General features: G+C 50.9%; 2 protein-coding genes across 4 annotated transcripts in view; one reads left to right on the top strand and one right to left on the bottom strand.

The window, feature by feature from the left end:
• Positions 1-219: 219 nt before the first annotated feature.
• Positions 220-3100, bottom strand: TMEM79 (transmembrane protein 79). Its single transcript, XM_032713086.1, has 4 exons — positions 3005-3100; positions 1376-2192; positions 951-1164; positions 220-701 (listed from the first exon to the last, which is right to left on the bottom strand). The coding sequence occupies exons 2-4, from the start codon at positions 2097-2099 to the stop codon at positions 497-499; spliced, it is 1143 nt and encodes a 380-aa protein (XP_032568977.1). The 5' UTR covers positions 2100-2192; positions 3005-3100; the 3' UTR covers positions 220-496.
• Positions 3101-6407: 3307 nt separating this feature from the next.
• Positions 6408-27675, top strand: part of SMG5 (SMG5 nonsense mediated mRNA decay factor) — a 44424-nt gene continuing 23156 nt past the window's right edge. For 2 of the 3 annotated variants that reach the window (XR_004361094.1, XM_032712888.1), the window contains exons 1-14: positions 6408-6496; positions 12048-12146; positions 12930-13053; positions 13649-13805; positions 16658-16747; positions 17991-18080; positions 18962-19040; positions 19625-19750; positions 20200-20268; positions 21675-21883; positions 22013-22150; positions 23190-23891; positions 26884-27053; positions 27328-27403. Coding sequence is in view for 2 of the 3 variants with exons in the window: in XM_032712888.1 (XP_032568779.1) it covers positions 6420-6496; positions 12048-12146; positions 12930-13053; positions 13649-13805; positions 16658-16747; positions 17991-18080; positions 18962-19040; positions 19625-19750; positions 20200-20268; positions 21675-21883; positions 22013-22150; positions 23190-23891; positions 26884-27053; positions 27328-27403 (2206 nt within the window). In the remaining variant the exon portion in view is untranslated. Of the gene's footprint in view, positions 6497-12047; positions 12147-12929; positions 13054-13100; positions 13221-13648; positions 13806-16657; positions 16748-17990; positions 18081-18961; positions 19041-19624; positions 19751-20199; positions 20269-21674; positions 21884-22012; positions 22151-23189; positions 23892-26883; positions 27054-27327; positions 27404-27675 lie in introns of those variants that run through there. The other variant, XM_032712889.1, reaches the window with a different exon arrangement.

The following is a 27675-nucleotide window of genomic DNA, read 5'->3' as shown; positions in this document are numbered from 1 at the left end:
GGAGGGACAAGAGGGGCAGGACTGACCACGCAGGGACACAGCAGTGGGATGCAGGGCTGGAAGAGGGACAATCTGGGGGAAACATGATTTTTTTCCCCTCTTGGAAACATCATTTTGAGGCTGGATGACTGCATCCTGTGGGTGAAGTCCCAAGTCATTCCCTGGGTAATTTAACCAAAATCCCCCCAAACCAGACACAGAGCTGTTTGGTGAAGGGCTTTATTGGACAAAGTCGGCTCCAGCAGGAAGGGAGGCAAATCTCACCCCATTCCCATAGAACAGGGCTTGTTGGGTCTTGCTCCAGGCCTTGTTTGCCCTCCTGCAGGAGACTCCTGGTGCGGAGGGTTTCAGCACAGCAAAACCTCGCCATGTCTGGGCAGGGAACAGGGGCCCAGCGGGATCTGCCAGCACCCCTGTGCCATCAGGGCTCTCTGGGTAGGGCAGTGAGGAGGGCTCAAGCCCTCAGGATCTAGGCCCCCCATCTCCCGGGTCTCCCTCACCCCCAGTGCCGGAGCTTGGCTCCGCTCTCCTTGGAGCGGTCCTCGGGCTTTGGTGCTGCCACAGAGAGGAGGTTCTCGGGCTCCAGGACAAACATGCCATAGAGGTTCCAGAGCAGCATGGCCAGGAGCGGCAGGAAGGTCATGCTGAAGCCGAAGGCACGGAAGGAGCGGCTGATGGCATAGGACAGCCAGAAAATCAACCTGGAGAGGGCAGAGGGTGCGGGCTCAGTGGGGGTGATGCCATGGGGCCGGCACCAGCTTCGCCTGGGGGTTCTGACCAGGGAGGGTTTTCCATGCACGGCCACTGCAGGAAGCAGGGTGCAGATGAAGAACCCTCCCTGGCTGTGGTTAGCTGGGTGAGGCACTGCCAGAGCAGGAGTCGCACCAAGGGATGGTGTTTGCCGGCACTGACAGAGCCTGGCGGTGCCCCAGGGTGAAGGAGCCACTTACCGGGAGATGGCAAAGAGCCCCGTGAGCAGTGGGATGAGCTTGAGGAGCTCCTGAGGGAGGTAGGTGGCTAGCACAGCCATGTTGAAGAAGTAGAGGATGAAGAGCTGGATGGACTGGGAGACGTAGGTGCGGTGGATCTCCACCTCCCGCTGCAGCTCCCCAAAGGGCTCCAGGGCAGAGGAGCAGAGGCGGGAGATGCCGCTGACGATCATCCCTGGGGGGCAGAGAGAGGGGCTGAGTGGGCACCCAGAGGAGCTTCAGTGGGGCTAAGGAGCACTAGAGAGGGGAGGAAAACTCCACCTGCTGCACCTAGTGGGAGCAGTGGAGCCGCAAAGAGCTTGACCCCAGCTCTGATCCCTGCAGTCCTAGGGCTCACATGGCCCAGAGCAGAGGCGAGAGGCTTGTACCCCAACCCCCTGGCTCACCCAGCACCACGGGGAAGGTGGCGAAGGCGGCGCAGCGCAACGTGTAGACCAGGCGGGCACTGACAGTGGGCAGCAGCGGAGCGTCGAAGGGCAGGAAGACATAGGCGCCGTAGATGAGGCAGGGGCAGAGGAGCAGGGCCCCCGCCACTGAGGCCATGGCCTTGAGGTTATTGGAGCCACAGTCCCTGGCACACGGGCACTGTGGCGCCTCAGCCGGGGGCTTGGCCACACGCCCCTCAAAGCCCAGGGGGTCCTGGTAGCGCGAGGGGCCAAGGGGAAGGAAGACCTGCTTGTGGTGGAGGCTGCTGGGTCTGTTGCTGGGGGGAACGTGGCTCCCCCTGCCTTCCTCCTGGGGCCATGGAGCGGGGTGCTGCTTCTGCTTGCAGGGACTCTGCTCGATGCACTGCAGGTCGATGGGCACAAAGACGTGGGCTGCCATCACGGGCAGCCCAGGGCCTTCCTCATCCTCTTCAGCCTCAGCTGGTGGGCAGGTAGGAGCAGCTTCCTCGGGGTCTTCACGGCCCCCCTCGGGACTCGAGCGGCTCTTTGCCTCTGCAGGCTCTGGCTGGCCCTGGGCGCTGTGCTGGCACCGGTCCCATGGCAGAGTGGCATCAGGGTCCTCTAGGTGTTCATCCGGGGCTGGTGGCACCTTGTCCAGGGCCACTTTCCCCAGCTGCAGCAAAGCCACCTCCTCGGGGGGCAGGACAGGGTCTGCGGCAGCCATGAGAGTGGCCAGGTCCGCACTGCTGCAGATTGCTGACACTCTGCTCCACTTGTGTTGAGAGGGGACAAGGTTTCCGTCTCTTCCACTTTCACCCTGCACCAGGAGTAAGGAGATAGACAAAAAAAACATTGGAAATGAGAGGTTTGGGGTCACGGGGGCAAACTGGCACCCCTGGAGCCCCCAGCACCCACTTGTCCATGCACTACAAGGAGAGAGCAGCACCCAGTATGCCCACACTCTGGGCCGTGGCAGAGGGATCAGGGACTGTCTGGGTCTGGCTGAGAAGGGCTTCCCCTGCTGGACAAACACCCTGGAGGTTCTGGCTGGGCACAGTCTGGTTACCCTGGAGCAGCTGGGTGATACAACCAGCTCTTCCACTGCTCTATCTTGTGCCAGCGCCACCCAAGCCCTGGGGGAGAGGTGGCCTGGCTGTGCCTGGGAACCCAGCTAGAGCCGGGATGGGCCAGGTTTGCTGCCTCTTGTAGCCGAGACTGATGTGAGGTGGGTGCAGGCGGCTGCCAGGTGCCCTTCACGGGGTGCAGGAGGCACAGGCAGAGCTCCTGCATTGTTCCCCTTTAGGGGATGTTTCCCTTTTGGGGATCCCTCTCTCTTCGCTCGTCTCGGGTGCTACCTCCACAATGAAAATCTCTCCCTCTGCCCTCTGTACACCTTCGTCCCTGCATCCCCAGAAGGAGCCACGGGTGTGGGGAAACTGAGACACGGAGCGGCACGAGGCTCCCTCCGAGATCCACACACGGAAGTGCGGCTACAGAGCAGCTTCCTGGGCCTCCCGCACCTCCAGCGCCCGCATCCCAACTTCCAGCCCCATTCCTAGCCCCAGTCCCAGCCCGAGCCCCGCTCGCGCACCGCCCCACGGCACCACCTCCCCTCGCTGCGGGACTCACTCGGGCAGAGGCGGGGGGCCATGGGGAGCTACGGGGCAGCTCTGCCGGGAGCCGGCGGGAATTCCTGCGCTCTCTTGGCCGCCTCTGAACCTTAAACCTGTCGGACCAGCTCAGGTGGGGCGGGCGGAGGGGCGGGCGGAGGGTCCTCCCGGCCGGGAGAGGCTCTGCGCCCGCCCCTTCCCGGGTGTCCCCCCGGGGCTCCTGAAGTTCAATTAAATAACCGAACTGAAGTAAAATATCTGCTTTGACTTGGGTAATGTGCGTATGGTTTTGATACTCTTATCAGCCTGCATTTTTGGTGGTTTCATCTCTGTGTTTTATGGATGTGGCTTGCTGGTGGGCTGGTCATTTATACCATGAGACAGCTTATAAACTAGCTTTTCATTTTATTGCCTTAAATGAGCTCAGTTTCAAACTCTACAGGTGATCACTAGAAAAATATGTTGTTTCTTTTCTGAGTTTTTAGCCACTTTCAAGATATATACTCAGAAGTAAACATGTATAAGAAGCACAGCTGCACTCTGTAGGTATAATACAATAAAATAAAATCTTTAAGTGTCTTTGAACCAGTGTCCCTGTTTGTTTTACTCTAGTCCATCATGGGACCAATATTCCTTTACAAGAAATAGAATAATTTTAGAAGCTGAGTTTAAATGAGAAGCTCTCTGTTTAGAAAGGAGACATTGTCAGTCCTTGTTTAGGCATTCTTTATTCTGCGAGGGTGGGAGCTGGAAGTTTCTGCAAATCAAATGCACTAAGGGGTAACACCAAATTTCTTCTTCTGGAAAGTAAAATTTACATGACCCTGCCTGTCTAATACATATTGCCCACCCACCTAATGCATATTTATTTGTGTCACAAAATTTGTGGTTTTTTCAATAAAAAATTATTTTTTATTTGTGTTTGCAATCTAACACAGTGCTTGAAATACGGAGTTTTCTTTTATTGAGCAGCTTCTCTTGTAGAAGTTACTTTTACAAAAGGCGAGAAGATTTGTCCTGGAGACACTTAATTCAGTTTGAAGACACCCATGGGGAAGCCACGGGCAGGGGTTCCTGCTCCATTCCCCCTGTTCTGATGCCTTAAAATCTATATTATAGAAGATTTTGGTATAGCTCATCAGTACATTTAGCTTGCTAAGTACCTTTGTGCAGGATTTTTTGAAGAGCTGTTTGGCATTCTTTGTTAATCATGGCTAGGCTTCGCGAACGAAGATTTGGGAAGGCACTATCCACATTTGCTGCAGGCACGCTGGTGGCTTATGAGGCCAATACGTGACAGACATATCCGATTGCAAAAGGCGCAGCAGAAAGACTCCTTAGATGGTGTATTTTGCAGGATATGGTTCTTTCTGCATTGTCTTTTTTCCTCGAGAGTGATCCTGCATGAGTTCTCAAAGGAGACAGCTGCGTTATAGATGGTGTGTCTCCAGGCCTCCCGACTGGAGGCCAGAGTAGACCAGTTATGGTGATCAGTATGGCCAAGGCTGAGATGTTGTTTCAGGGAGTCCTTGAATCTTTTCTTCGGGGCTCCTCTCATGCGGCAGCCAGTGGCAAGTTCACCATAGAGCAGGATCTTAGGGAGGCGGTGGTCCTTCATCCTTGAGACGTGCCCTGCCCATCGCAGCTGTGTTCTCAGTAACATGGCCTCAATACTAGTGACAGCTGCTTGCTCTAGTACAGATGTATTGGTCACATAATCTGACCAGCGGATGTTAAGGATTGTATGGAGGCAGCGCTGATGGAAGTGTTCTAGGAGACGCAGGTGGTGGCGGTAGATGACCCATGATTCGGAGCCGTATAGGAGAGTAGACAACACTATGGCTTTGTAAACACTGATCTTGGTGCTTTTCTTTAAGTGTTTATTACGCCATACTCTTTTGTGGAGTTTTCCAAAAGCATTATATGCCTTAGCTAACCTGTTGTCTATCTCTCCGTTGATCTTACCCTCTGAGGAGATGACGAGGTGAAGAGGTTTTCTATCTGTAAAATGTACTGAGAAACAGACACAACACTGATACAAGCAGTCCGAAGCTGCTCAGAAGCCTTGAAACCGTTCCAGAAGGTGTGATGCTGTGCCAAAGACCAAGGAACAATATGAGGAAGACAAGGGTAAGGGGACCACCAACTCCAATTCAGGAGGTGTGTCTGAGGCGGGACAGGGACGGTCCGATGAGAGAGGTGGGTTTGGGGATGGGTGTAACCGACGAGGTAACGGCCAAATATTGTAATTAGAAACTGAATATTGTAATTAGATGGTAGTGTAGAGTTGTAACACCAATGTATTCGGTATGCAACCTTTGTGAAATATTCCTGTGATGCCTTAAATACATATTATATAGATTTTGGTATAGCCCTTAGCAGTTTTAGTACCACTTTAGCTAAGTACCTTTGTGTTGAATTTCTGAAAATATTGTTTAACCTTTTTGTCAAGGATTCCAACAGATAAAGACTTTTAGAGCACCTTGCCCGTAGAAGATGTGCTTAGAAAAAAAAGCCATAACAGCTTGATATAATGGAGTCAAAGAGAGAGTTCTGAGACCTTAGAAGCCTTGAAGTTGTTCCAAGAAGGACACAGATGATGACAAAGAGTGAGATCAGGATGAAGGAGTGGTCCTTTGCAACCTCCGACTCACATTCAAGAGGCGTGTAGAGGGTGGTACTGAGGGAGGGACAGTTTTAGAAGTGGGTCTAACAGATGAGGTAATGTCCAAATATTGTAATTAGACAACAGTATAACGTTGCATAAAGTTGTAACACATATGTAGTTCGGTGTGTGTACTTTGGAAATGATTCCTATGCACCCAGTGTAAATCAACGAGTGCTTTTTGCTTTCTAAAACTCAAAAAGAGTCTTAGAGAGGGGTTTTTTTTTGGCTTTTAGGCATCACCTCTGCATCCGGGTATGCCGTAAAAAACGAGTGCTTTTTGCTTTCTAAAACTCAAAAATTCAGTCTAAAGAGAATTGTTTTCTGGCTTTTAGGCATCACCTGCGCATGGGGCGTGCCGTAATAAGATTTTTGACTTTTCTAACACTCAAAAAGAGCCTTAGAAAGTTGGGGGTTTTTTTTGGCTTTTAGGCCTTTTAGGGATTCCCCCGCTGCCGCCATGGTTTGCCAGCACTAAGTGCTGGCAAAGCGGCGGCCGCGTGTGTGTTCGCAAGTCCCGCGAGATGACGCCGCGTCGCCGCCATGTTTGCCATCACTAAGTGCTGGCGCGGGCGCGAGCGCCAGCTCTCGCGAGGGTCGGTCGCCCCCGCCCTGCCCGCCTGCCCGGCGCGGCGGGAAGTCTCGCGAGAGCGGCGCGGGGGGCAGGGGGCAGCCATGGCGGCCGAGCGGGGCCGGGGGCGGCGGCGGCGGCGGCGCGGGCGGTGCTGAGGGGGCCGCAGGGCCGGGCCGAGGGGCCGCCGCGGGCGCCATGAGCCAGGGCGGCGGGGCCGCCGGCGAGAGCGGCGAGCCGGAGGCCAAGGTGCTGCACACCAAGCGGCTGTACCGGTGAGGAGAGGGGCGCGGGGGATCCAGGGGAGGCTGCGGAGGTTCAGCGCGGAGTGGGGCGGGGAGCACTGGGGGAACGGGGAAGGGTCTGGGGAGGGGAACCCGGTGGGGGGAGAACGGAGCTGGGCAGGGTCAGGCGGCGTCTGGGAAGGGGACTGGGGCGGGGGGATTTAGGGAGGATGGAAGGGAAGAAGGTGGGAGTTGTCAGGGAAGGGTTCGGGGGGGCTGGAGAAGGAGACTGCGGAATGGAGGGAACAGCAGGGATTAATGAGGCGGGGGGAGGAATCCAGAGGAGACCTGGGGAGACGGGGCGAGGGGGATCGGAGGCATGTTCGGGAAAGACGGGGAAAGGAGGTAGCGGGATTAGAGAAAGATTGAAGTGAAGAACTTGGGCGGGGAATCCAGGGAAAGTGTGCAGTGCAAAGGGAAAGGAGAAGGGGAAGGTTTAGGGAAGACTGGGGAGCATGGAAGGGGAATAAGGAGGTTGTGTGGGATCCAGAGCAACAAATGGGGGGGAACAGTGGTGAAAAGGGGCCTGGAGGCTCCAGGGGAGATGGGTCAAACCAAGGGGCGATGGGGGATTCAGGTAAAGTGGGAGAATGGAGAGACGGGGAAGGAGGAAGGTGGGAGAGTAAGAAGGGGGTCACGGGAAAGAGGATGGGTCACACATGGGGGATGGAGGAAGGAGTTCTGTGGGATTCAGGGAGGTGGGGTGGGAGATGGTGGGGGCTAAGGGGAGAGGAGGTGTTGGGATACAGTGGAATGAGGGTGAGATGTGTGGTCATCCAGGGAGAGGAGGGCTGGAGATGGTGTCCCTGGCTTTGGCAGTAGGCAGGAATTATGTGGTAAGTGCTGGAGAAGAGGGTGGGATGAGGAGGAGCCTGAGCCAGAGCACTTTGGTGCTGTCTGGAGGGCAAGACTGCTCTAGCTGCAGATCTTCCCAATAAAACACTCCCTGGGACTCTGCTCCTGTATCCCCACACTGTGCACTGGAAATGGCATCAGAGGACAAGACTGAGGCAATCGTGCTAGCCTCGGTGAGCCCAGCCCCCCATGGGATGAGGGTGTCCTGCTGCCAGCCCCAAGCTGCCTCTGCTCCACTCATGCCTTGTGTTGTGAGAGTGGCCCAGAAATTGCCCTCTTCTGGCTGCAGCTCTCTGTCAGTACAGCAGACCCGTGGTGGAGTTCCAGCAGAAACGGTGGGTTTCAAAGATGAGCCAAGTGATGAAGACAAGACATGGATTTTACATCGGGGTCTGTTTCTTTTTGTCTCGGTGACATTGGCCATTTCCTTTCACCTCGTGGAACCTCACTGCCCTCCTGCATCAGGGCAGGCTTTGCCTCCTGCTGGGACCTCTGGCAGGGTCCATGCCCAGGAATACCAGGCAGTAACTGCAGGTTTGAGTGCTGGTTACTGAAATTTCTCTGTTTCCATCATGTGTTCGGTGCAAACACTTTCCTGCACTTTGGAGGTGCAGTGGCTGCATTTCTTGGCACTGGAATGGCCTGTGACCAGATGTGGGATTGTCATCCAGACAGGGAGGGGTTCCTTCTGTTTGAATTTTTATGGCAGAATAAGGTGTGTGATTGCTTCGAAGCATTTTTACAGCAGAAAAAGAAACCCCATCTCCTGCAGGGACGGCTCTTCTTTAGCTGGGAGGAAGGAAGCATTGTGATTTCAGTGCAGAATTTATAGTACTTGCAGTGGCCACAAATTTCCTTCTCCGTAGCTGAGAGCTCTGTGAGCAAGTTCCCACCTCAGCAGTCTCCTGTCAGTCTGTTTGAGCTGTTTGAGCCTGGACTGGGGTTGGGTGAAGCAGGACCTTCCTGCCCTGGGAGCAGCCCGTGTGGTTGTGTGGTCAGTGTGGTCTCTGGGAACTCGTGGCTGTCGCATCCAGCAGCGCCTTTGAGTCACAGGTGTGAATTGTCACAGTCCCAGCTCTGCACTGTGATCCCGTGGGATCAGTGTTGTGTTTGCCTGTGGGAGTTGAGCTCGGGTCCCCATGGTCCTTGGCAGCATGTTTGAGTGTTCTTTCGGAGAGGAGGGTGTCCGTTGCTCTTATGGGTGCTTCCTAGATCATTTTCCAAATCTCCTGTATTGATAGTTCCCAAGTTTCACCTTGGAATGTGGCAACTGATATCCTGGGTGCTCTTTTACAATGCATATTGTAGCTTGGTGACCTGGTTTTATTTGACAGGTTCTAGGTAACCATTAGCTTGTGTAACTTGGTGTTTACTCTCCTGTCTAGAGCCTGTTCCGGGCACTGTAATTTGTGACTGACACGTGCCAGAGCAGAGATGAACGGCTGCAGGTCTTTTCCCTGAGGAATATCTTACTCCTCAGAGGCTGTGGCTCTTAATGATGTACTAATAAAGAAACAGAGAGGGGACAAATAATTCTGCCTGCTGTTCTGCCCCATCCCAGACTGTTAATGACACAGAGGGAAGGGGACAGATCGGTGTCTGCGTGTCTGGAGAGGACTTGGCACTGGCCCGTTTCCACCCTGCCTGGCTCCATGTGCTGTACTTGATTCTTTTAATAGACTGGCGTCTGATTTGCCTCCTCTGTGGCTCTGATGTGCTGTCTGAAAGCAACGTTTAAACCCAGCAGGTAGAAAAATGGGTCCTGGGACAGGATTTGGCCTCTTAACTGCCAAGTAAAGTTCAGCCCATGGTCTCAGGCCAGTCTGGGCACAGATGCCGAAGGGCATTTTTACCAGTGCGTAGTCCATAGGGCCTGCATTGCTGTTTCCAACATTTCTGCAGTGAGGCTGGTTCCTGTACCTTTTGTCCTCACTGAGTCTCCTTTCCTCAGCACTTCAGAATCCTGGCAGGTCATCACCAGCTGTCAGAGATTCTGCTTTGCTCCTGCTTCCTTCTCTTCAAGCAGCACCATGGGGCCCGTGTGGACAAGTCTACGTTTTAGTATGGGGCCTGTCTTAAGGCTCAGGAACCACATCCCGGCCTGTAAACCTGCTACTCTCCAGTCACAAACTCCCTCTTCCTTTACAAACCCTGGAAGAACAGCAGAGGCACCGAGTGTCTGCACGTGCCCATCCTGGGCTGTGTAGGAAAAAGGTTGTACAAGAGTGCCCTCTGGGCCACCTTGAGGGGAAAGTGAAATACCTTTCAGTGTCCCTTGCTCAGCCCATCCCTGGAAGGAAACTTTTCTGTACTTCTAATTTGGCAGGGCTTTGAGCTGGTGCTATAAGTAGTCTTTCCTTCATGGCTCGATCACATTTCTTGCCCATGGATACTGTTGGCAGGTCAATAGCTGTCTGTTTGCTGATCACTGGGAAGGGGGGTCTGGCAACTTGCTCTTCGAGAAATTGCTGCCATTCAGGAGTGTGGTGCTGCATTTCTGACACTGCTGAACTCAGGGGGATTCTTAGATGAAGTTTTGTGACCCTTCCTTAGGATATAAAGGAATCAGAGCCTTATTTGGCTGTGAGAGAACCTTGGACTGTGTGCCATAAGGGAATTGAGTGGAATAAATGTCAGGAGAAGGGAGACAATGTTGAGGCTCCAAATATGGTTAACTTGCATGTGAAGGTTTGGACACTGGTGCTCACACCTGTGAATGTGGTTTTACAGCTGCTTTGAAGAGGTGAAGTCTGCCATATCGGAAAGCAACAACTGTAGTTTTCCTATAGTTCTCCCTGGGAATCAAATGACCAGCAGTTCCCCTTTCCCCTGGTCACCTTCTGTACAGGAAGCCAGTCAGCTCCTGGTGCGCCGGGAGGGGCTCTGAGAGCCGCAGCCAGGACAGCAGTCCCAGGCTGCAGTGGAGAGTTGGCCCAACCTGTGCTTTGTGGGGAAACTAAACTGGGGGATGGCTTGTTAGTGTGCCCCCACCCCCACTACGAGCTTGTCTGGATGCTGCATAGTCCAGTGCCTGTTACCCGTCAACCAAAATATTTTTTTATTCACTTCCTGCTGTTGAGGGTATTGGACTGTCAGAGGTTGCAAAGGCCCTTCAGGCACGTGTAGAAAGAGATCAGTGAGCAGGAGGGGCTGGATGTTGAGGACGTAGCAGGATTTTGTGTGTGATTCTTACTCCCTCCTTGGTTTTCTTCATGATTATTCAGGAAGAAGTTTGTTCAACCCTGTGGTGTTTTGATCTCTCAAGGTGTTGCATAAGGCACTCCTGTTCCCCATGCTTCCTTCTTCTGTCAGGTTCTGTGGTTACTGAAATGACATTTCCAGTTACCTTGGGTGAGAGGCTTCTTGTGGCATGGCAGGAGATGGGACATTTCCTCTGCGAGCTCCGGAATGTCCCGTGTTTTTTTCAGGGAGGTTCCTTTTGTTGTTGTGGGTTTGTGAAGGAAGATTGGCTTTGCTGGGAAGGGGCTGGCATAGAAAACTATCCGTTACTTTGCAGTAATATCTGTAGTTTTCAAGGAAGTGGTGGTGGTTTCAGCCTCCCCAGCAAATGGCTCGCAGGCTGTGGCTATTTTGGCCCCGTGCTCCATCTGGCCATAAGTGCACTGCAGCAGGTTCAGTCAGGACATGGTGGTGCAAGTGTGACGGGCAGTTCCCGTTGAGCAGGCAATGGAGATTTTGGGAGGGGGAGCAGTCTGGCCACAGCACCTGAGGAGTTTGCTCTGATGCTGCCCCGTTCTGTGTTTGACAAGCACATCACGACTTCCTTCAGCTCCTTGTTCCAACAGCTCTCGGGTTGTGATGGGCTCAGCTCAGGTGGTGAGGCAACAAGGAGTGACAACGGGCTGAGGGGGAGAGAGCGAAAGGATTGGTGGAATTTGTGGCTGCTGGCTTGAGGGATGGCTTGCTTAAGAGGAGCGTGTGGAGTCAACGGCTGGGAAGAGTTGACTTCAGGAGTGTCTTTAGTGACCTTGGATAGGGGCAGAGCACAGGCAGAGGTGGAGGTGACTTCTTGTGTCACAAGAGTTGATGGTCGATTGTGCTTTATCGAGCGGTTCCATGAGCTATTGATGAGGTTCTTTCTGTCAGCACTAATGCTGCTGAAAGTCCCTGGGACCATTTCACTGCAGCATTTGGAATGGTCTGATTTGTTCACAACTTACAAACTTTTGAGTGCTTGAGTTTTGCACGTGGTGTGGGATTCCTCCTCCAAGAGGAAAGTCTTGGGCAGGTGATTCACAGAAGTATTTCTGGGATGACTCAAAAGTTTGGAGGTTGTTTGCTCTCTCTTAGCTGGCTTTTGGGGGGAAAAAAACTCAAACAAATTTTCCTCTTTAGGCTGGGTTTGAATATCTCTGTTACCTGTCACAGCCTTCTTTAAGGGTTTTAACCAGTGAATCCTTGTAGCAAAGACAGGGAAGTTTTGGGAAATGAGTGATTTGACTTGCCTCCCTCATAGGCAAGTTGGTAAGGAAGCAGGAATTGTGGTGGAGGTTTGATTCTTCCTATCAAAATAGTGATTGTTAGCATTCAGTCAGTTGTTTTAATCACACAGTGACTGTGTTGTGGTGGTACAGGGTGGTGTGCTGACAGTGGAACTAACTTGGACACCCCAGTGATCTCAGCTCACCCACTGTCCTGAAACTCTTGGTTCTGTGTTCCCATGCAGGGCAGTGGTTGAGGCCGTGCATCGACTGGATCTCATCCTTGGCAATAAGGCAGCGTATCAGGACGTGTTCAAGCCAGAGAACATCAGCTTGAGGAACAAGTAAGTTGGGCAGGATACTTGTGTTTTGTGTTTGGCTGGGGAAAATCCGTGTGAAGCAACACGTGGAGCTGTCGAATCTGGAGTTTCTCAGTGTATTTGGTTTGTTGTATGCCTGTTGACCTGGAATTCCTCCAGATTTTGGGAGCATAGGCTGGATTTCAGACCTGCATTTGGTGAGCATTAACCACACAATCTGTAGCTGGATGCTTTCCTGGGTGTCACTGATAGAAATAAATTGTGTTTGTGTTGACTGGTTCATTTCTTGTAATAAAAATTGCGGGGCAGAAACTTTTTACTTATATGTGACATCTTTCATCAGGTTTGGGGGGTGCAAAGCGGAGAGGATTATTCTTACTCATTTTTTAAACTGTCAAGCCAATTCTTGTCATTACTGCAGTTTAGGAAGTCACTGTTGGCCAGCTGAGCCCAGAGTACTGGTTTGGGTGTACAGCTTTTCCAGGTGCTCTTTTGTGGGAGTGATCCAGGCTGTATCATCACCACATGTCCTAGCTTAGCCATCGTAATGGATTCGGATGCTTCTGTAGTGGATTCCATGTTTCTGTAGTGGATTCCATGTTTCTGTAGTGGATTCCATGCTTCTGTAGTGGATTCCATGCTTCTGTGGTGGATTCCATGCTTCTGTAGTGGATTCCATGCTTCTGTAGTGGATTCCATGCTTCTGTAGTGGATTCCATGCTTCTGTAGTGGATTCCATGCTTCTGTAGTGGCAGCTGTGCTTGAGGCTGCAGCAGCTCACTGTGAATGCTCTGCTGTCTGTCCCAGGCTGCGGGAGCTGTGCGTGAAGCTGATGTTCCTGCATCCAGTGGATTATGGAAGAAAAGCAGAAGAACTGCTCTGGAGAAAAGTTTACTATGAAGTTATCCAGCTCATTAAAACAAATAAAAAGGCAGGTATCTATGGCTCTGGCATGAGAAGGTCTGCGGTTGCGCAGTGAATAAGGCCAAGTTGAAAGCTTCATCTGCTTGGAGAAGTTGTGGTCTGAGTCCAGGGCGGGAAGCTGAGGGCTCCCGAATTCTTATCATGGAGCTGTCCTGTGCCTTTAGCAGTGGGCAGGTAAGTGCTAACAGGCTGCTGAGAGAGCTGCCATCGCAGAGGGCTTTTCAACAGAATTCACTGATTTTTTGTGTTCCCCACTTCATAAGACAGATCTCTCTATGTAGAGCAGTGGTTTTAAGAGGCTTCATCAGTAGTTCTGATTTGTTTTTATGAGAGTTGATCACTGGAAGGTCCTCACAGTGTCCTGATGCTGTGAGCTCTCCTGGTCATCCAGGGGTCAGGGCATATTTAAGGTGCTCTAACCAGGCAGCTTGATTTTATTTGTTGTTGCAAGTATTTCTCCTTGATGTTGACCCTTAGTAAACACCACTAGGGGCAACAATGTTGAGCAGGCGGTACAGAGCTGTGCAAAGCCACTTAACAACTGAACTACCCACTGTCTTGCTTCCTAGACTGCATTAACGTGCTCCTTTTCCTTCTCGCAGCACATCCACAGCCGCAGCACTCTGGAGTGCGCGTACCGGACTCACCTGGTGGCTGGCATAGGGTTTTACCAGCACCTCCTGCTCTACATCCAGTCCCACTACCAGCTGGAGCTGCAGTGCTGCATCGACTGGACGCACGTGACAGACCCTCTAATAGGTTTGTGCTCGTGGGCTTGTGGGCAAGGCTGAATCCCAGACAGGTGGCTTCACCTTGCACGAGTCCATCTTCGTTTCAGCATTCAAGGGATTATTAGCAAGTTATCTGCCTAGAACAGACTGTCCTGCTCTCTTCTCTATGGCACTTCTTTTTTATAATACTATATTAGGGAAGAAAGAAGGGTTTCTAGCAGAAAAAAGTATTAGAAAATTATTTAGTAAGTGTCTGATGATGGCAGATTTTTATGGAAAATTGAAGAGCTCTACTGACTGTACAGAATGTTTTTAAAAACTTAATTAAAACAGACAGAGAAATAGGTTCTTGAAATCAATAAATTTCTTTCAGTACATCCTAGTCACTGTAAGACACTGTTCCTCTTGGTCCCTCTTCTGTCTGTGCTCTCTTCACTGTGTGGCTTTAAAACCACTATTGGGTATTGGACAGGAGGGTCCTGTAGCTCATGCCAGCTGGCTCAGGTGATCTCTGTGCATGCCCTTGGGTGCAGGGGAATCTGAGGTATTGTACCTGTTAGGGGAGGAAGAATAAGAGTGTTTACAGTCCTGAAGCAACTCAAGGCTGCCTGTGCATTCACATCCTCAGTTGCCTTGTAGTGGTCTGTGTCCATTTGCCTTTGATTGTGCTTGGTGGCCTCAAGGCTCATGTTTCTGTTTGGGTGGGTCCGGGTGAGAAATGGAACCTCCATGTGTTTTGTGAACTGTATTAGCAAGGGTTTAACTGATATGCTTAAAGCTGGCAGGGGGTAGGAAGGCAGCACCTGGCTAAGAAAAGTTAGTGTGTCTTTAGCAAAAGAAGGGTTTTAGGTGCTGAGATCCTACTGTTAGTTCTGGGACATGATGGTATCACTATCAACTTTGAAATGTTGGTTTATTAGGCAGATGTTCCTGGCAACTGTTGCTTTGAGAAATGTATCTCGGTACTGCAGAATTAATAAATCCTCAAAGTGCACATTCCAGGTGGGTTTGTACCCTGGGGGATGATTGCATGTGAAAAACTCCCCTTGTTCAGGTTTCTTGGTGTGTTTGGACTCTAATTAAAAGGATGTGGCAGGTGGGCATGTAACCGGAGAATAGAGATGGAACCCTGCCTATCCAGAAGTGATGGATGTGAAAGGATCCGGTATGAACCACAGATTGGGGTGGGCACAACTCAATGGTTGTATGAATGGGAGCAAGAGGATTCAGAGCAAAAAAAGGGAGAGTAGGTCCAACAGCACACATGGACACAGATTTAAGGCTGTGTATTTTTATAATGCCACTCATACAACACCTGTTGGTAAGTGGGAACAGCTCTTCACCTCAGTCTCCAGGTTTCATTTCGACCCTTTTAACCTCAGCCAGGGGGGAGGCAGAGTGAGGACTGGATCAATCTTAAAAATCTTCTTTGGGATTCCTACATGAGGGAACTTTCTCCTCCAGAAGGTGGGAGTCTTTGGCAGCAGGAAGACTGAACCCAGCCTCAGCCTGTGCTGCGGGTGGCCCGGTGGACACTCTCCGGGGAGGAGGCGCAGGCGCAGCAGCCTTTGCCTCCTGATCTGTGGCCGAACTGTGGCCACGCTGGCTGGGTGGAGGTGGGACATGCCCTTCCCAGGAACTGAGTCACGTTTAATGACTTCAGTTAGTTCAGATCAGCTGGCTGCAGCCTTCCCCTGTTGCTTTTGACACTTTCCACTGCCTGAACTGCCTTTTCTTTGTAAGTTTAGTATAGACAAGGCTATTTCAGTTGGAAGGGATCTACAACAATTGTCCAGTCTAACTGCCTGAGCAACTCAGGGCTGACCAGGAGTTAAAGCATGTTGTCAGGGACATTGTCCAAATGCCTCTTAAACACTGACAGGCCTAGGGCATCAACCAGCTCTCTAGGAAGCCCATTCCAGGGTGTGACCACCCTCTTGGTAAAGAGAGGCTTCCTTATGTTCAGTGTAAACCTTTCTTGATGCAGCTTTGAACCATTCCCATGCATCCTATCATTGGATGCCAGGGAGAAGAGACCAGCACCTTCACCTCTTTAGGAAGCTCCAGAGAGTGATGAGGTCTCCCCCAGCCTCTTCTTCTCCAACCTAGGGAAGCCCGGAGCTGATGGCCACTCCTCCCAGGGTGTGCCTTCCAGCCCTGTCACCACCTTGGTTCCCTCCTGGATGCAAAGGCAGCATTGTCCAGAGGCAGTTCTCTCTAACTGACTCCAGCTGCCCTGTCCACAGAACAGATTTCTGTCCTGATTTTTCCTTCTTTTACTTCTCTTTTGGTTGGCCAGTGCTAAGTCTTGAGACAATGAATTTATTTCTGTCTTCAGTGTTGGGAAGGGTCTGTCCCCGTTGTGTGCTGCTTGCCCAGTGACAGTGCACACAGTTTGTTTGGCTTCCAGGGATATGTACCTGCTCCTATCCAAAGGCCTCATTAGCCATGCTAATGAAATCAACCTTAGTAGCTTGTGTTCAGTCCTGTATTGACATGATCATATGGTCCTGTAGACAGGAATTGGCCTTTGTCCTCTCATCTGAGGGCAGATGGAGCCAGGTCACTGCAGCAGACCTTGTAGACAAGGTGACATCATTTATTTCTGTGACTGTTGGTGATGTGGTCACACACACTGCTCCGGTCAGCAGGGTGTCCAAGGCAGGTGGGTGAGCAGCAGTGTCTGTGAGTATTTTCTATGTTTATTTTCCACGTTTTGACAACAAGAGTGACCCAGGGCTGCTCTATAAGGTGCCACAGACAGCAGTCAGCAGTGGGGTCTGACTGGGGGCTTTGATTTGGCTGTCTTGGGCATGGGTGGCTCCTGTGTCTTCCCAGCAGCCTCCACCCGGTGCTGTAAGTGATTTCATGTTCTTGTAGGCTGCAAGAAGCCCGTGTCTGCGTCGGAGAAGGAGATGGAGTGGGCGCAGATGGCATGTCACCGATGTCTAGTTTACCTGGGAGATCTAGGTAAGAACAGCATCGCCTCTCAGGCAGCCTTTTGAAACAGGAAAAGATGGTGCCTGTACCATGCAAGGCTGTCACTGTTAGGCACCAGTTGAGGTTACTTGCAGATTCTGTTTCCCTCTGACCCCTTTGTCACAGGATAAGCTGAAATCCTCATGGCTGAACTGCTGTGAGTTGCAGGAGCTTTGGTTTTCGGCAGGCAGATGAGGAGTTTGCTGCTGATAACCAGCTATGAGTGTGTAAAAATGGAAGCCTTTTATTTACGTGATTTGGACAGTGTGAAGGAAACTCAAAGCAAGTTGACTGCTCAGTTCTGACTTGCTTTATGGAGCCACTGCCATCAGCACCAGTGGGACAGAAAATCAGATTTAAGCAATATTGTGCATTGGTCCAGAGTTTTGCTACTGCGAAGCCCCGGGTTCTTTGTCATTGTGCCTGGCTGTGTGTCATGCTTTTTATAGCGGGCATGTCTGTCCCACAGTGACGCCCTCCTGAAGTGTGTGGTGTGTCAGCTTCTTGATTGTGAACATGTGGGAGTGAGCATGTACTGTGTGGAAAGCAGCTCTTGAAAGTGCAGCAGGGTACGTGTGTCGACACTCTGCAGCCTCAAGCTGGTGAAAGCTGTTTGGGATTATCATTGTGCGTGAATCAGCCTGAAAATGGCATTGCAAATAAATGTCTTGTGGGGTAGTAAGAATGACTTACCTGAGTGGTGGGAGAGAAACATGCTCACCTCTTCACAGTGCTGTCACCTAAGATTTCCAAAATGCCTATGTTTTTCAAAAAACAGAAAAAAAAAAAAAAGAAAAAAATTAATAAAGTCCAGTCTAGCCACAGCCAGATATTTTATTAAGTCAGCTTACTTGACTTAGATTTCACACTCTGCTGTAGTAGAATATAGTGTGAGGTATTGGAAAATAGAGCACAACTCTGAGTTACTTCAGAGATAGATGAAGTGAGCAGCACGCTTTGCTCACGTGCTGCTGCAAGTGCGGAGGGCCCCCCCCGGAAGGGGCAGAGCTTGTGGTGTGTGGTGTGAGCGGGTACAAAAAACTTCAGACAGGCCTGGCAAACCCTGTGTGTTGTTGTGTTTGCCAAGAGCAGTTCTTTGATGGATTTGTTGACTTGGCCAGTATGTCAATTATTGTCATGTCTTTAATCTGTAGGGAAACTGTGCTGCGCTGCAGTGGGGAAGAGCAGGCGCTACCTTCGGGTTTCTGATGTGCGGTGTGTGGTTTCCTTTCAGCTCGCTACCAGAATGAGCTGGCAGGTGTGGACACGGAGCTGCTGGCGGAGCGGTTTTACTATCAAGCCCTTTCTGTTGCACCACAAATTGGTGAGTGACTTACCATGAATTTTTAGTTGTTAAAACTGTGTTGCCACAACCTGAAAACAATGTGGTACTGCACCGGTCAGGTTTATGTCCTGCAGCTGGGAGAGGAGTGGTTTTATCCTCTGGCTAGGATTGCTTCCTTTGAGAACCTCTCTTGCTGGCAAGCCAAAGAGAGGAGTTAAAGCCAGGGTGCTCCTTGTCAGTGACTTCACCTTACTCATCTGAGAACCTCTAAGAAGCTCAGACTTCCCTGAATGTGGTGACATTGTGCCTGTCGACTGAGGGCAGATCCAGTTCTCCACTGCCAGGAGCAGAGCATTATTGGTCACGTCCCACGTTTTACACCTGCAAAAAAAATCTCTTGTGCTGTTTCCTCCTTCAGAAGTGTCTCCTCCTGGGAACACATTGGCACTGGAGTAGAGGGCCTGTCTTACCTTAAAGTATGCATTTCCAGCCAAGTGTTCTCTCCGTGCTGTCTTTGTGGAGTTCTTACTGAGCTGTTTTGATAGGCTGGTCTCAAATAGGTGACAAAAATTTCTGCACCACAGTAAGCTGGAGCAGAGCTCTCAGATGCTGATAAGGTGATGTCTGTGTTGAGAAATACGGAATCAAGGCTGCAGCATTGTTAATACAGAGGAGGATGCATTGTTTGCTCTGCTCTCTTATGTAGATAACTGGCAGAAGGTGGGGAGTATCTAAAAGCTCTGTAAAACAGAAAACAAAGCCTGGATGGCAGAAGGATTTAGTCCAGACCTTTGTACTGCAGCTTCACTACTGTTTGTGTCTCCTGGCTTTCTTCCTGTGTGGAAACGTAGTGAGGGGGAAAGGATCTACTTTTTATCAGGGCTATTGGAGAATTCCATTGCCCTTCTCCTTCCTGACAGGAATGCCCTTCAACCAGTTGGGGACATTGGCAGGCAGCAAATACTACAATGTGGAAGCAACCTACTGCTACTTACGCTGGTGAGTGCCTGTGGCTCTGGGCGTCCTGGGCTGTGGAGCAGTGTGCTGCTGCTGCAGATGCCGGATCCTCTTTGCCTTCACTTTGGACTTAGGACTGTTTTCAGCAGATGAATTACAGGGGAAGGGAAGGAGATGGGTTTAGTTCACCCTTGAGCAGGGCTGGTAATGAGAGCAAGCCTCAGTCAAACCAAACCATCGTTCTGGTCACTAAACTTCTGTGCAGGGCTGCACCTGGAGGGGCCTTCAACCCAAGCCCTGGCCTGAGCTGGAGAGCCAGGCAGGAAGGGGTGTGGAGGTACTGAGGGAGGCAACCTGCTAAGTGAGGTGGGTGGAATTCAGTTACCTGAATCTGGCCCGAAGGCACCGATATGAGGTGTGTAAGCAGGGCAGGTGGGAGCTGTGCGGCAGCTAAAGTCGGGTTTGCAGCTGTCAGTGGGAGTTGAGTTGCCCAGTGTGTGCCGACAGCAGCACTTGGTACCGGTCCTTGTGCCTCAATGCCTGAGTAACTTGCTAGTGAGTTAGACATGAAATGTGAGCAACCTTGTAGCAAAGTAACTTCTGCTCTGTCCTCTTTTGTGTCTCAGCATCCAGTCTGAAGTGTCCTTCGAAGGTGCCTATGGGAACCTGAAGCGGCTGTATGACAAAGCAGCCAAGATGTATCACCAGCTGAAGAAATGTGAAACCAGGAAGTTGTCTCCAAGCAAGAAACGGTAAGAAGGGAAAGAAAAGGAGAGGGTTGCAGGCTGAGGGTTTGCAGTGCCACCAGTGTCATCCTCTGGGTTGAGAGTAAGTGTCTTTTGTGGGAAGTGGAACCAGTAGATGGGCCATTTGATGCGGTGACTGCTCCCAGAATTTCAAGAGCCCCACTCTAGATCCCATTCTTGATGTCTCAGGTCATAATTTCAGGAAAAAAGCTAAATGCCAGGTTTAGTTTGAGATGAGAGATTTTTTTCACTCTCCCCTGGAGTTGGGGCCTGTTTATAAGGGTTGGGGCATATTGGTGAAAGTTGGCAGTGTATAAACTGTTTTCTTTCCCTCCACTTTAATCAGAATGCAGCTTTCAGTTGAGACCTGGTTTACCTGTTAACAGAGCTCTGTGAGACCAGCCCATCTCTGACGAGGCACCTGCTTAACAGTGTTTTCTCTTCCATCTCTTTAGAGGCAAAGACATTAAGAGGTTGCTGGTGAGCTTCATGTACCTGCAGAGTCTTTTGCAGCCAAAGAGCAGGTAAGGTTATGGCAGATTACATCTTCGGTTGATAACTGACAGTAGCAAGGCACTTAGAATTGTTATCCTGTCGGATAATGGTGCCTGTGCTGAGGCTTTCTGCAAGAGATCCAAGACTTCAGACTATTTGTACAGGGTAGGCTGCAATACCAAAAGGGTTGATTACTTTGGTCTAAATCGAGCCAGCACTCAGTAAGTGTTGAACTCCTGAGCCTCGCAGCTGTCTCTGTCTGTACTGTGCTTTGGTGTTTGCTTACCTTGTGCAGTCATCAAATGCTTTTTCCTGGCAAGCCCTGGATTTGGGCTGATGGGACAGCAAAGAGTCACCATCCACACATGTGCAGGGCTGTTCACTGCACTTGGAAATCTGTAACCAAACACCTTGTTCAAAGAAACAAACAGCAAAACCTGGCTGTGTTTATAAATGGGAAGCTGTGTGATTTCTGGTTTTTTTCCTTGGATTTTCTCTGACTCTGCTGGAGGTTTTCAGGTGATTGTAAATTAACCTCTAACTGCTTGAAATATAGCAGGTGTTTTAAAGGGCTTAGACACAGGCTGCACCTAAACTCATTGTGGAATGGTTTAGGTTCAGAGGGACCCTGTGGGGGTCCAGTTCTCCTCCAGAGTAGTGTTCACTGTGCAGGTAGATACAGATGTGAAGTCAGATGAGGTTGCTCAGAGCTTCATCCTGCTGAGTTTTGACTGGATCCAAGGACAGAGATCCCATGCCTCTCTGGTCCCTTTTTCAGTGTTTGACCACCTTCACCACAGAATTTTTTTCTCCTTGCATCTAGTCTCATATTCCTTTTCTGCAGTGTGTACCCATCACTTCCCTCCCTTTTGTTGTACACCACTGAGGAGAGTCTTTCTTGGTCCTCTTTGGCATCTGGTAATCACCTCTTTGGCATCTGGAAACAGAAGACAGTCCCCCCGAGCCTTCTGTCCTTCAGGCTGAACAAACTTGATTCTCTTTGCCTCTTCTCATACATCATGTTCTCTGTTCCTCTGCTAGACGAAGTCCAGTTTGTTAGTGTCTTTTTTTTTGGTGGGTTTTTTTGTCCTGAGGACCCCAAGACTGGATGCAGTGCTCCAGATGCCACCTCATGAGTGCCAAATAGAGAGGGAGAACACTTCCTCAACCCTACTGGCTCTGCCCTTGCTCATGCAGCCCAGTGTAGGATTGGCTTTCCAACCTTGACTTATACTGTGGTGGGACTACGAGGCTCCTTTATATCCACTTAATATGTATTTAGCACATAAGAAAAATTGGAAATTACTTCAATTTCCCAAGGACAATTCCCCCTGAAAAGGACTTGTTGGAAGTTCAGACATGGCCTCCTGTGCAGACATTGCCAGAAGCATGAGACTTGAGTAATAATTCTTGTTTATTTTTAACTCTTGTTAAGCTCTCTGGATTCTGAGCTGACGTCTCTCTGCCAGTCTGTGCTGGAGGATTTCAACCTGTGCTTGTTCTACCTGCCCTCTCCTCCTAATCTGGGCTCAAGTAGTGAAGATGAAGAAGAGTATGAGAGCGGCTACTCCTTCCTTCCTGATCTCCTGATCTTTCGCATGGTCATCATCTGCCTTATGAGTGTTCACAGCCTCAAGAGGGCAGGTAACCAGTGCTTTAATGGAAATTTCATGATGAACACGCAGTACTGCAGTTAGGCTGGAGATGCTGTGTGAACTGGTGTTTGTGCTGTGGCCTAGTGCTCACCTCCTCCACCTCACTGTCTGGTTGCAGGTTCCAAGCAGTACAGCGCAGCCATTGCCTTCACGCTGGCCCTCTTCTCTCACCTGATAAATCACGTCAATATTCGCCTCCAAGCAGAGCTAGAAGAAGGGGAAAATCCCGTCCCAGCCTTTCAGAGTGATGGCACAGGTAAGAGGACAGGTGTGGCAGCAGCTGGGTCTCCCCAGTTGCCTGCCTATAGGGCTGGCTTTTCCTTTCCTAATTTTCTGGGCACGGGTTTGGTAGTGTAGCGCCTGAGTGAGGTAGAGGCTCTGATCTTATGACTGCTTGGGCTGGAACCCCCAAAGCTGGATTATCTGCTGAACAGTCTCCGTTTGGATGCTCTTTGTGAGTATCAGAATCATCACAGGATGGACACGTTGCTTTCCTTGTAAGGAGTTTGCTTTCTGTGTTTCTTGGCAGCTCATTCATCACCTGTTTATCCCAGTCCAAGACTTTATTTTCTATCTCTCTGTTTGCTATTCTTTACTGGCTTTTTTCCTCCTCCACTGAGGAGATGATCTTGGGTGAAAGACCTGGGCTGGGGTGGGCAAAGGGGGGCTGGGGTAGGCAGAAGGGGACTGAGGGAGACAGGCCCTTTCAACATACCTCAGCTCTGCTCAGGCAAGGGCAACACTTGAGTTTCTGGGGAATCCCACTGAGCAGAGAATAAAACTGCTGAATGTTTCCCCTGCAAACATTCTGTTTGCAATACCTCACTGAAGGCAGGGTGAGAGGGTTCCTGGTAAAAGCAGCAATGAATGACCCCTCCCGTGCAGGTTTTGAAGCTGTCAGGGTGACTCAGGGTTGCTGGAAAGGCTGGGAGAATGTTGGTCAAGGAAGGGATTGGGTCAGGTCATTGCCTTGTTGGGGGGGTTGCTCTGACTGTAGAAAGCTGGGGAGGAGAGTTAGAATTCATATGTGTTTGGTGTTGTTTTAGCAGCATTCAGCACTAAGGCTGCCTGGTAACAGAGCAGCACAGCTTGGGCAGTAGGAATCATGGCTTCCCAGGGCTTCCTCAGGTGCCTTTAGAAAGTGAGTAGCTCTTCTGGGGTTACCACTGCTTATTCTGACACTGATGGAAGTGGTGGCTGAATTCTGTGGCCCTGGTGCCCCAGGCTCAGGGCTGACAAGCAGCAGCCTGTGGGAGGCATTGTGACTTTAGCTTGTGTTCTCCTTATAAATCCAGATGATCAGGAGTCACGGGAGCCTGTGAACTCAATTGAGAAGGAAGCTGAAGCTGAGCTGGCCAATCATCAGCCCAGCGAGGAACAGAGGAAGAACAACTGCAAGAAAAGCAAGAAATACTCCCGGCTCTCCTGTCTGCGCCGCCGCCGCCACCCCCAGAAAGCGGACGAGAGCGACCTGAGCGAGGGCTTTGACTCTGATTCCAGCCAGGGCTCCATCAAGGGCAGCGATGGCTCAGAGAGTGGCTCAGAGAAGAGTGATGAGGAAGCAGAAGCTGCTTTTGATGTGGAGACAGACTCTGACATGAACAGCCAAGAGTCTCGGTCTGACTTGGAGGACATGGAGGATGAGCCGGGTGAGGAGGGAAGCAGCCGAGGCAAAAGTGGGCCCAAAGGGGCCTTAAAAAACTGTGTGGATGGTAGTGGGCTGGGGGACTCCAAGAGCCCAAGCATCTCTAAAATTGAGGCAGCAGATCCAGCAGTCAATGGGCCAGCTTCCCTGAGCACTAACGATGCAAGCATAGCCAGTAACCTGCAGGCCATGTCCACCCAGCTGTTCCAGACCAAACGCTGCTTTCGCTTGGCCCCCACGTTCAGCAACATCCTCCTGAAACCCAGCAGTGAACCACCTGCCTTGAAGGACGGGATAGAGAGCAAGCCATGTGTCAACGGAGATCTGGAGAAGCCCAGCTTGGCAGAGCAAGGTAAGGGCCTTGTTATTGCAGTTTTAAGTAGAAAACTGCATGTTGTGGCAGTCTGTTTGCTAAATTCACCTTTTCTCATGGTGGGAGCTCTCCTTTGGCCAGGTTTGGAGAACAAGGTTGCCCAAGTAATGGGCAGGCCATGGGTTAGGCATTCCCTGAAGGAGGAGCTTTACTTTTACTGACCGACATCCAGGAATATGGGCACTAAGCAGAGGCAACACCTGCAGCCAGCCAGGATTACCAGAATAGCTTCAGCTCCACAGACTAAACACTGAGCAGCTCAGATAATTACAAGGTCGTAGGCTGGTTTCTTTGGAAAGGACTTCAAAGTTCATCTCATTCTATGCCCCTGCCACAGGCAGGGATGCCTTCCACTAGACCGTGTTGCTCCAAGCCCTGTCCAACTTGGCCTTGAGCACTTCCAGGGATGAGGTAGCCACAGCTTCTCTGGGCAACCTGTCCCAGGGCCTCACCACTCCCAGGGAAAAATTTCTTCCGAATACCTCATCTGAATTTACTCTCCTTCAACTTAAAGCCATTTCCCCTTGTCCTGTTCAGGCCCTTGTCCAAAGTCCCTCTCCATCTCTCTTGGAGCCCCTTTAGGCACTGGAAGGGGCTCTAAGGTCTCCCCGGAACCTTCTCTTTTCCAACTGAACACCCCCAGCTCTCCCAGCCTGTCTCCAGAGCAGAGGGGCTCCAGACCTGAGAGCATCTCTGTGGCCTCCTCTGGACCTGCTCCAGCAGCTCCACGTCCTTCCTGTGCTGGGTGCCGCAGAACTGGAGTCACCACTGCAAGGGGGGGTGTCACCTCAGCAGAGCAGAGAGGCAGAATTTCCTCCCTCAAGTGCTGTCCACACTGTGGGGATGAGCACAGCACAGCTTTGGCTTTCTGGGCTCCCAGTGCACGTGGCTGGGTCATGTTGAGCTTCTTGTCAACCCACACCCCCAAGTCCTTCTCTTCTGGGCTGTTCTCCATCCATTCTCCCTCAGCCTGTGTTTCTGGGGGGTTGCTCCAAGGCATGTGCAGTACTTGCCCTTGACCTTGCTGAACCACCTGGGGTTGGCACAGACCCAGCTCTCCAACCTGTCCAGGTCCCTCTGGTGCCGTCCCTTCCCTCCAGCCTGTGACTCCACCACACAACTCAGTGTTGTTGGCAAACTGACTGAGAGTGCACTTGATCTCGTCGTCCATGTCACCAACAAAATGTTAAGAAGTGCTGGTCCCAATCCTGACTCCTGAGGATGCCACTCATCACTGCTCTACACTTGGACATCAAGCCATTGGCTGCAGTTCTTTGAGTGTTACATCCAGCCAATTCCTTGTCCACCAAGTGGTCCATCCATCAAATCCATATCTCTCCAGTTTAGAGACAAAGATGTTGTGAAGGACAGTGCCAAATGCTCTGCACAAATCCAGGTAGATGATGTCAGTTGCTCTTTCCTCATCCCCCACTGCTGTAACCCCATTATAGAAGGCCACTAAATTTGTCAGGCACAATTTGCCTTGGTGAAACCATGCTGGCTCCAGAGGATAATTCCAGCAGGTATTAAAGATTGGAATTATCTTCCTTTTTCCCGTGTGAAATCTCTAATCAGACACTTACTAGGGCCTCTGGTGACAGACAGTGCAGATGTAGGGGAGGAAGTTCTCCATGAGATGACAGCTTATCAACCTTGCAAAGCTCTCACAGGAGTTTATGTGTAAGATGTGACCTGGGTGCATCTGAGAGGTGTCAGGGTCCTCTCTAGTGACCCCCTGAAAGTGCCTCACCAAGTGTCCCAGGCTGAACTCCCTGGAGATGCACAGCAGGTGGAGCTGCCATATCTCCATTACCACCGAACTTAAGACCGAGTGATGCTCTGGGCAAAAGCAACTGGAAAGGGAGATCTGGTGCACTACAGGAATTGTTTGTATTTCAGATAAAACCACATGGGCCTGTTCGGTCTTGTTTGTCATTCCGTCTAGCTTTCCTGGAGCAAGGAAACATTCTGCAGCCTGTTGTCAAATCCATCTGGCCTGCAGCACTGGCAGGATTCAGGCTTTTCCTGGGCCAGAATTTGAAGAGGCAGTATTAGATCATGTCAGTGTTGACTGGCTCCCAGCATTGCTTCATGGACAGATGAAAGAGGGGGGGGGGGGGTCAAGGAAGAAACAAATGGGTTTTGATCAGTGGGTTATCCAGATGTTGCAGCTCCAGGAACTGTGACCACAATACCTTTACAGATGTAGAAAATGAGAGGTGGAATGAGTTCACTAACCCTTGGGGTTTTTTTAGATTTGAGCTCTTCTCAGCTGTGCTGTTTCTAAGCTGGTGTTTTGTGGCGTAGTACTGTCAGGGATGGGTTCTGAATAAATCACCTCCTCCCTTGTGATTCCAAGGGTTTATGGAATGCCCGTTGCTGTGTTAATAGGCAGCAATGGCAGCCCTTGAAATAAGGGGCTGTAGCAAAACATGTTGTTGATTCCCACCTGGACCTCAGGTCACGTGTGTCACGTGTGATTCCATTGGCAATGGCTTTGAGATCATCAGTTACAGGATTACAAAGAATATATTCAATATTTAAAATTCCTCAGGCCTGGGTCATAGGACAGCCCTGCCATTTCCTTCTCTTGCGTGGCCCAAAGGTGGGAGCATGCTGGACTCATGGCCACCGCTGGCTCTGTTCCCTGCAGGAACTGCCCTGCTCCTTGTGCAGGCATGTGCTGCCCTGCTCTGTCAGCAAGTCTCTCGGAGGCTGCTGCAGGGGTTAAGGCATTTGTCAGACCTTCACAGGGAGATCTTAGTCCTCTTCTCCCAAGGAAGATGAAAATGCAGGAGTGATACATTCTGGTAACAGCACAGGGGACCGTGGTGGAAAAGGGACTGGTGTGTGGAGGCACCAGGTAGTTCAACACAACTCTTTACCAGCTCAGCGCTGTTCTGACACCATCAGGGCTTGGCATCTCAGGGGGTTTAACCCCTGCCATCCTGCACTTCCCTTTGTTTTCCAGATGATGTGTCTGACTCTGAGGAAAGCATTTCAAGTAACAAATCCTGCAGGAATGAGCGATCCCTTCAGGAGAGGCTGGAGATCGTAACCAACGAGGGGCTGCTGCTCACTGTCAAGGTGTTCCTGGACTGGCTGAGGACGAACACAGACCTCATCATCATGTGTGCTCAGGTGGGGATGGTGTCAGGGCTCCCTCCAAGGCTGTGTCTGGTCAGCTCCCCTGGACTGGGATGTGAAGGGTTGCAGCCACAGCCCCAGTCCCAGACAGAGGGTGATGTTACATCCCCCACCAACTGAATTAAGCTCACGTGGACTTAAGAAGGGTAGTGAGATTACTCTCATAAGCATTCTGCAGGCTGTGAGGTGCTGGAAGGCTCAAGTGACCTGGTTGTTGTGTACATCAGTCCTGACATTTTCTGTGGCCTTTTGTGTTCTTTTCCTGCAGAGCTCCCAGAGCCTGTGGAACAGGCTATCTGTGCTCCTGAACCTTCTGCCTTCTGCTGCAGACCTGCAGGAATCAGGTACTGGAGAAGGAAATAGCAATGTCATGTTTCACCAACCCTAGTCCTCAGTGATTCCCAGGGTGTGTGGGAGATCCCGGGGGACATATTTCCAAGGAGCAGTTTTTATAAGAACAATGGGAAGCAACACATGCATGTGTTGTTTTTTTTGTTAAAACACCGTTACAGTTGACTACTATCCCATAGACTTTAGAGTCATAAAATCATGGAATATCCTGAGTTGGAAGGGACGCCCCCCAGGGTTATCAAGTCCAACTCCCGGCCCCGACAAG

The sequence above is a fragment of the Chiroxiphia lanceolata genome, chromosome 29 (assembly GCF_009829145.1).
Source record: "Chiroxiphia lanceolata isolate bChiLan1 chromosome 29, bChiLan1.pri, whole genome shotgun sequence".
Classification (NCBI taxonomy): Eukaryota; Metazoa; Chordata; class Aves; order Passeriformes; family Pipridae; genus Chiroxiphia; species Chiroxiphia lanceolata.
This window is presented reverse-complemented; position numbering and strand designations above follow the sequence as displayed.